The sequence below is a fragment of the Geosmithia morbida genome (assembly GCF_012550715.1).
Source record: "Geosmithia morbida isolate 1262 chromosome Unknown scaffold_7, whole genome shotgun sequence".
NCBI lineage: Eukaryota > Fungi > Ascomycota > Sordariomycetes > Hypocreales > Bionectriaceae > Geosmithia > Geosmithia morbida.
In genome coordinates this window covers 130945-139300 of record NW_023336194.1, presented here as the reverse complement: position 1 = coordinate 139300, position 8356 = coordinate 130945, and the positions used below count along the sequence as shown (strand labels likewise).

The 8356-nt window shown below is 56.8% G+C and overlaps 1 protein-coding gene and 1 pseudogene across 2 annotated transcripts; one reads left to right on the top strand and one right to left on the bottom strand.

Moving 5' to 3' along the window:
• Window positions 1-1243: 1243 nt before the first annotated feature.
• GMORB2_6900 lies at window positions 1244-5127 on the top strand (annotated as a pseudogene). Its single transcript has one exon. Coding segments are annotated over exon 1 (114 nt in total).
• A 498-nt stretch (window positions 5128-5625) lies between these two features.
• GMORB2_6899 (TPR repeat) lies at window positions 5626-8175 on the bottom strand (the record flags this gene model as incomplete). Its single annotated transcript, XM_035468865.1, has 2 exons — window positions 5626-5870; window positions 6078-8175. 2 exons carry the CDS (start codon window positions 8173-8175, stop codon window positions 5626-5628), a joined length of 2343 nt encoding a protein of 780 aa, XP_035321245.1.
• Between the last annotated feature and the right edge of the window lie 181 nt (window positions 8176-8356).

Here is an 8356-nt window from a genome sequence, read left to right as displayed (position 1 = left end):
AGGGGGGGGGAGGGGCGGGGCACCATTAAAGCTTTCGATGTTCTGGTTGACGAGGTGGCTGTCACTATTGTGGTGTGTTGTGTATGTATGCGCCTGTTTGCTTTCAATGACGGTCTTTTTTTTTTTTTTTTTCAAGAAAAAATACTAAAAAAAGAAATTTGCATGAATAGAATAGAATAAAAAATTAACGAAAAAAGGTGCTGGTTCAGTACTGGTTTTATTATATGTGTGTAGTACTGGTTCATCGCTTGGTAGGCGAGCCTTACCGAGAACGGCAGGGCCTGGGCGGGAGGTACGAGGTAGGTAGAGGACAAGAGGGGGGGAAGAAAAAGGTCCAAGGGCACTGCGGATAGTAGAAGTGCTGCAAGTGACAAGCTGTACGAGCAGGAGCGCTAGACGCTAGAGCCTTGAGAGGCCTAGAGCCTCGAGAGCCTAGCAGCTCGGTGGAGTGGATCAGGTCCCGAGTGCGGTAGAGTGGGGGGGGGCACATGTGGGTGCCCCTGGCCTGATTCCCACTGGTCAGTTCTAGACATCCTGGTGTTAGTGATTGTGGGTCGCTCGGAGAGGGGAGACCACTATGACTAGTCCAGGGGGGGTGGATGCATACTGTAAGGTACCCGTCTGTCCAACGTCCCTTCCCGCGCGCCGGAAGCGTCAGTCGGGGCAGATCAGGGTTCGGTACATGTACATGGGCCCTCCTGTACCTGACGGTCCAGGGCCTACACGCAGGTACCGGGAACTTACCTGTACGGGGTTATCACCTGCACGGCCAGGTGGTGGCCCAGGTACCTGATCGTCTACGAGTGCGGACTTGCAGTGCCCACTTGGGGCGCTTTTCTCTGGTAAGATTGGGGGATCCCTGAGCGTCCCCCGTCCCCCCTCATCCGTTCCCTTGTCTCTTGCCTACCGTGTGCGCGCTGTCGCATACTGTCTCTACTCGTACTCGCTGCTCCCTACCCTCTCTCCGGAGTCTGACATTACTCGTACATGCTCGTATACTCACTCGCACATGTGCTTGATGACGTTACTCTCTTCACCTGTTGTGGTAGTACTGCTATCATCTCAATGATACATGCGGTACTCCGTATCACTGCTCCGAAGCCTTTTTTTTTTTCTCTTTCTTTCTTTCTGTTCTTCCCTTACAATCATCGCCGCGACGCCATCGTCCGACGACGTCAAGCAGTGGCACTGTAGCCCCGCAGGACATCCCCAGGTCGTACCGTATCTCCTCCCTCTTCCCCCGATGGTCACCGCAGTCCGGGTTGACTCCAGCAGTCGTACGTACAGCTGATTCTGCCACGACACGACAGACCACTTAAACCTCACCACCACGCCCTAACCCCGCTCTTGTCCTCGTGATGGCGTGTGTGTGTGTGTGCGTGTGTGTGTGTGTGGCTTGACTCTGTGTCTCTCCGTCTCTTCTGTCTATATCTTCTGTCTGCTCTGACTCTTCCGCGTCTGTGTCTGTCTGCCCACCCATCTATCCCCTCCATGGTGACATCTTCATCTCTCTCCCTCCGCTCTCACTGACTCGCCCTTGATCTTTCTTCTGATCCCTTTGCTATCAGACGATATCCCTTCTTTCCCATCCAGGTCCAGCTCTTCCATCCGAGATCTACCGAGTACTAGTCCTCAATATTGTCCCCCTTCCCCCCTTCCCCCACCCTATTGTCTTTTGTTTTCTCCACCACCAACAGCCGTCATCGTCATCCTCTCCCCTCCCGTTCTCTTTGTCTTCCGTCCCCCCTCTCCTTACCGGTCGTAGGTTGCATCGGTCCCTTTGAGCCGATCATGATTGAGGGGGCAGAGAGGGGCTATAGGTTCGACACAAGGGAGACACACCCTCTTCTACCATGATGCTGTGCACGTACGTATGTATGAGTCATCTTCTTTTATCCCCCCCCCCCTCGCCTCTCTGCTAGCCGCTACGTGGTAAATCTGTATGCGCGTGGTACGGAACGGTGGAGAGTTGCAAGAGGGCTCGGCTCGTCTGCTAGATCCCGCATCCATCGTCGCATGGCCATTCCAGTCCCAGACCACGACAGATGGTATGCGGGTATGACGGCCGTGACGGGGGGGGGGGGGGTATCACTGCACCGTTACATTTCACCCGTAATACCCGTCTGTTCTGCTCTAGTAGCTAGTCGCTAGCGGATCCAAGGTGATCACCGCAGACTGGGCGTCGATAACACGCCGGGTCGTGATGGCAAGGCGCATTCATTCAGCTCGGATCGTACGCGGTGCTTGGAGAGAGGCCGGAGCCATCCCTGCCCTCCCTCGGTTGTCTGGGGGATCTGCGACAAGAGAATGGAAGGCTACGATGCCCATGATGGAACCTGTCGGTCGTCCTCGTGCGAGGTCATTACGAGTCAGGTTGTCCTCACCCTGTGCCAAGCTGTCCGGGCTCTCTCTTCCGTTGCACATGATGAACCTCGATCTCCGGAACAAAGAGGAGAGTGTGCTGTCCATCGCGCGCGCACACACACACACGCACACACACACACACACACACACACACACAACTTCCGAGACATACGCCTTTTTTGGGGGGGTGGGCGGCGGGGAGTTTGGTCTGTCCTGCTGCTCCCTCTGTTTTGCGGGGCGGCTGGAGCTTCCCTCCTTTTTTCCCCCCTCCTCTTTTCTGTCCCCGCTTTCCAGGTTATACCGTCGTGTACAAGGGCAGATCACCAGCTCTCCTCTTGCCCGTACAGACACGAGGGTGAGGGAGGGGGGCTGTAAAGGGCAGCTGTAGAGGGTGGCGATGAGAGTAGAGAGGGGAGGGGGCCGTTGGTTCTGATGACGACAGGTATTACCATCCATGTCCTTCTGTCTCCAATCTAGATGTGTATATATAGATATATATGAATATATGAGAGTACTCACACGGATATATACCTAGTACACATGAGCCAGTCTCTTCAACGTCTACTTCAGGTCTTTTTTTCTTTCTTTTTCTTTTTCTTTTCTTTTCCTCGCATCTCGGCTCATGCCATGCAGAGAGCATGTCGGGTTCATGCAAGCACTCAGATCTGGCAGGCGTTGCCATGGCAGGGGTGGGGGTTGTGAAAGACAGGGCGGGACAGGACAGGACAGGACAGGACAGGACAGGGCAAGGGACAGGCACGAGGAGAGGAGCGAGGAACAGAGTCGCCCATCTTGACTCGTCGAGACATGACGGCGTAAGAGGCGCTGGGAAGGTTGCGCTGATGTGTACGACGACTACCACTACAGGTTACTCCGACCTGCTCATACCATAGTATGAACTCGACGGACTCGGTGCTGCTCAGAAATACCGTGAGATATGCATGCATATCGCGTCCGACACGCGTCACTGGTCAGTCTAACCTGCATCTATCACCGACCAATCACGCTGCACGAGATCTCCCAAGTGTACGAGTACTGATACTCTCTATCCGTATGATGAATGAATAATACCCTCCCTATGGCACTCTACAACCCTGCTCCTCTTCTTTTATGACGATATCTCTCCTCTTTACGACCATCTCTCTGCTTACAACGATATATATCTCTCTCCTTACAACAATACATCTCTCTCCCTCCCTCCCTTTACAACCATCCTCTCCCTTTATAACAATCTCCCCCTCTCTCCCTTGACAGTTCATCTCTCCCTTGTATGTTTCGCTTCCTCCGCTCGTCATCTCTCTCTTCTACAAGAGCCACTAGTTCTACAGACCAGCTGTCTGCAGAGGGATGCACCTCTTTACGCCAAGGGAGTGGGAGTGATCCAGAGAGGGAAGGAGAGGGCGCCGGGGGGAGGGGGAGAGAGTCCCATGCTTTTCTCGATAGGGCTTCTTCTTCTTCTTCTTCTTCTTCTTCTCCGGATATGGTAATAGATAGACACGCGTACTCTGCATGACTCTGTATACAAGACACTCCTCCCAGAATGCATCGTGATGCCATTCACATGTACTCTCTCGTAGATGCATCCAGGCTCAAATTTCTCAGTCTGGACCTAGATTGGACCTGTTCTCTTTTTTTTCCTTCTCTTGTCTGAACTGTCCGGGTTAAATAATGATAGCCGTAGTCATGATGATAAGGACAATGATAATCTTCCTCCTCTTTCCTCCTTCATATGTCTGCATTGCCATTCATCCTCCCGTCCAGGCTTGCATCGTCCGTCCCCGCTCTCGTGTGGCATTCTACACAGCAGTCCCAGTCCGATTTCTGTCCTTACAACTTCCTACTCTCTCTACTCTCCCAACCCTAGGGTCTGTCCAGCAGCTTGCATCCGCGGAAACCGTGGCGGATCTTACACCTTCTTCTCACTTTTTTTTTTCTTGTTTTTCTTTCTTGTCTCGCAGCATCCCCACCGTGTCTGGTCTTGCCCCTCTTATTCCCTGACAACCCTAGAGGCTGACGAGACCTTTCTTCGCCTTTTGCGGATGTCTCTGAAGCAACCAGCCTACCTTCCCTGGCAAGAAGAAGAAGAAAACCCCGTCCGCTCGTCAACCGTCCTGTTCTCAGCACGTGGCTCCTCTCCGACTCTCTCCCTCTCTATCAACCTGAGTCTCGGTAAGATGAACCGATCGGAAGAGCGGAGAGCGTCATGTGTCCTCTGTTTCATCTCCCTCGGACAGACTTTCCCACATTCGCCATCCCTTGACAGAGAGAAGACAGCTGAGATTCGGGGAAGACCGAAAGAGGAAAAGGTGGGAAAAGGAAGAAGAAGAAGAAGAAAGAGGAAACAGCTTTCGGGCTCGAGTCTGTGTACGTACATGTATCACCATTCAGACTCTTGACCTTTTAACATGTTTCGACTTGGGTACAGCACACATACACACACATACACAGAGACCGAAATGCCTTGATCGGATACCCTTCATTACCCAGCAATATAAAAAAAAAAAGAAAGAAGAGAAGAAAAGACGAATAGCCAAACATTAGGTGGAACAGATCCATCAGTTATCACACGTGAAATCCTCCCCCAAATACACAAACGCCAAGACAGAAATCGCCCAAGATATCAACTCTCCATATCCCACTTCACCAATTTTTTTTTCTTCCTCTCCCTCTTCTCTCTCTCTCTCTTCCTTGGTCTCTTCTCTTCAATAAGAAAAAAAATCCGACTTTTTTGTCAACCCAATGATACTTACTAGGCGTCTATGACAGAATTAAACCAGCTTGGCAAATAAAAAACGCCCCAAAAAAGAAAAAAGAAAAAAAAAACATAGGAGAGAATAGTAGGAAAAAGGGGGGGGGGGAAGGAAAAAGAAACCGCGGAGAGAACAATGGCTGGTTTACCCCATCAATGCTGCTTTCGGAAAACGCACCATGCGAAACACCCGGTATGCCATGAATCCAAGTTTTATCCTTTCATTATTATCCAAAATATGCGACTATTGATGCGCGTGTGCAGTTGTCTGTGTTTGCGTCTGTTTGCGCGTGCGCGCGCGCGTGTGCGTGTGTGCGTGTGTGTGTGGTGTTTACATGTTGGAAGTGCACGTAGGCCTTCTCGTGTGCGTGCGTGCGTCTGCATACCATGCCTTTCAGTGTGTCGTGTGTGTGTCGTGTGTATGTATGTTGTGTGCGTGTGTGTGTGTTGAATTTGTTGCGTGTGTGCGTTGAGGGTGTACAGGCCCTTCGGCCATGTCCTCGGACAGATCACTACATCACAATGCAGTCCTTGTCCTTGTTCTCCTTGACGATCTTGTTCGCCCTCGGCGGCGCCACTTCCATCGGCACGCCCTGCCCGCTAATGGCAGACTGGATGATCGCAAGCCGCTGCTTGGCTCTCTCGTCGCCAGCGTCGGCGGCCTTGACGTACCACACGTTCGCCTCGAGGATGTCGCGTCGGCATCCGATGCCCATCTCTGTAAAGTACCCCACGGCGTACTGAGCCTTGACGAAGCCTATCCTCATGTCGAGAGTTGTCAGCCGCTTGTTTTTTCTCTATCAGGTATATACAGCTCACCCCTCACCCCTTGACCGTCACTCGCTCCCTTCCTCTCGTACTCTTGTACTGACCCACGCAAAATCACCCACACACACACACACACATCAGTCGGGAGGAGAAGAGCAGACGAGAGCAAGACGAGACGAAGAAGGAAGAGACTCACCCAGTTCGGCCGACCTCCTGGCCCATTCGTACGCCTCCTCCTCATCCTTGTCCAGGACGGGCGGCGCCCCGACCATGTACCAGGCGCACAGGCCCATCATGGCGGGCGCGTGGCCCCTCTCGGCGGCCCCCGTGTAGAAGTGGACCGACAGCGCCGGGTCCTTGGGGCAGTCTAGGTGGCCGTGCTCGTAGGCGTCGCCCATGCGGAAGTTGGCCTCGGGGTGGCCGAGGTCGGCCGCCTGGGTGAAGAGCTCGGCCGCGTAGCGCGGGTCGCGGAACACGTCGTCGCCGTAGCCCGTCTCGTACAGGCAGGCCAGCTGGTACGGCGCCGAGTTGTACTGCGCGTCGGCCGCCTCGGCCGCCAGCTTCATCCACTTGACGCCCTCGCGGTACCGCTTCTCGCCCAGGTCACCCGACAGGCAGGCCTTGCCCAGGCGCGTCATGGCGCCCGGGTGCCGCTTCGACGCGCCGATGCGCAGGAACTGCACCGCCTTGGCCGGGTCCGCGCGGCAGCCCCAGCCGAACTCGTAGCAGAGCCCGGCGCGGTAGGCCGACTCGGCGTGCCCGTGCTTGGCCGCCAGCACGAAGAGCGGGAAGGCCGAGCTGTAGTCCTCCTTGCCCTTGCTGAACAGGCCCGAGGCGTAGCCGTCGGCCAGGTAGTACTGCGCGAACGGGTAGCCGCCGCTGGCCAGGCGCTGCAGGATCTGGCGGGCCTCGCGCACCAGGTCGTAGGGGCTGCTCGTGGCCGCCTCGGCGACGGGGCTGTCGTGGTCGCGCAGCGGCGGCTGCGGGCTGGGCTTGCGCGCCTTGGGGTCCGCGGGGTCGAGCCCCTGCTCCTGGGCCGTCGAGATGAGGAAGACGGCAAACGAGTACTGGATCGACACGTCGTTGGTCTTCTTGACGTTGGCGCGGTACATGTCGAGCGTCTTCTGGGTGCTGAGGAGCGAGGCGTTGTTGCCGATGACGGAGCGCAGGTTCGAGTTGTCCAGGCCGATCGACACAGGCGGGGCCTGCTGCGAATAGGGCACGTTGAGGAGCTCGGCGTAGGTCGAGTTGCGCACGTCGGGCGACTTGCGCGACGACATGGACGGAGCGCGCATGTGCGAGCCCGGCGTCAGGTTGGGGGAGCGGCCACGCGGCGCGCCGTCCGAGTGGGTAGAGTACGACGACTGCGGCCGCGGCATCGAGCTCCTCCGGAAGAACTGCGACGACGGCGTGAGGTGGCGGCGGACGGGGCCGTTGCCGTCCGAGAGGTCCGGGGTGGACGAGTTCCTGTTCGGGTCGAGGGGCGCCGTGCTGACCGGCTGGGGCGGCAGTCTCAGCTGCTGCTCCTGCTGCTGCCTCTCCTGCTTCTCCTGCTGCTGGTGGTGGTACTGGAACAGGGGAACGGACTGGATGACGGAGCTGCCGGGCGAGTCCCCGTTAGGGACGCAGTCGGCGCTGTCGTTGGCGCCCGAGACGGAGCTCGCGCTGGTGGCGGCGGAAGACCCGGTCGAGGCGGGCAGCTGGGATGCATTGGTGGTCTCGTCGGATTCGCGGCTGGTGCGGTAGAGGTCCTGTCTCCTCACGCGCTCGGTCGGGCTCATGGCGGACCCGGCAGAGGCCGAGGCCGTGGCAGGCTGGGACTGGCCGTCGGCAGAGACAGCCTCCCCGACGGTAGGGCCGAGGCTCTGGGAGCCTGGGATCTGGGGCGGCAGGCGCCGGGGCGGAGAGGAAGGGTAGTCGGACGTGAGGCGGGAGGGCTCGGCGGCGGCCGTGGAGTCGGAGGGCGAGTCCATATTATAGCGCGGGCGGTCGGGCAGGTGGAACTGCTGAGAGGATGATCTCGACTGGGCGCTTTCTACGTCGGCGTTGGAGGGTTCTGTCCGGTGAGCCGGGCTGAAGTTGACCTTGACGGGCGAGAGGCCGACGTCACGGATGCGAGCACCGTCGACCATGGTGCTCGAGGAGATGGACAGGGGCTTCCGGCCCGTACGCTGGGGGCTAGCGCTGCTGCTGCCTACCGACGACCTGGGGATGGCCTGGTCGGCTGTGTGGTTGTTGCCTTGGCCGGTCGAGGCGGCCGACGTCGGAGGTGGCGAGGTGCTGACGGCGGCCATGGCTGAGGAAGGTAGGAGTGGTGGTGGTATAGTGGTGGTGGGCCGACGTGTCGATGGGAGAAGGGCGATGCGATGTTGTGTCGTCCGTCTGTTGGAAGCAGAAGGCTAACTGGGTATATGCTAAAGTATGAAGACGACGGCGATGGCCATGGAGGAAGGGGGTAGGCAGCAAGAGAGAGAG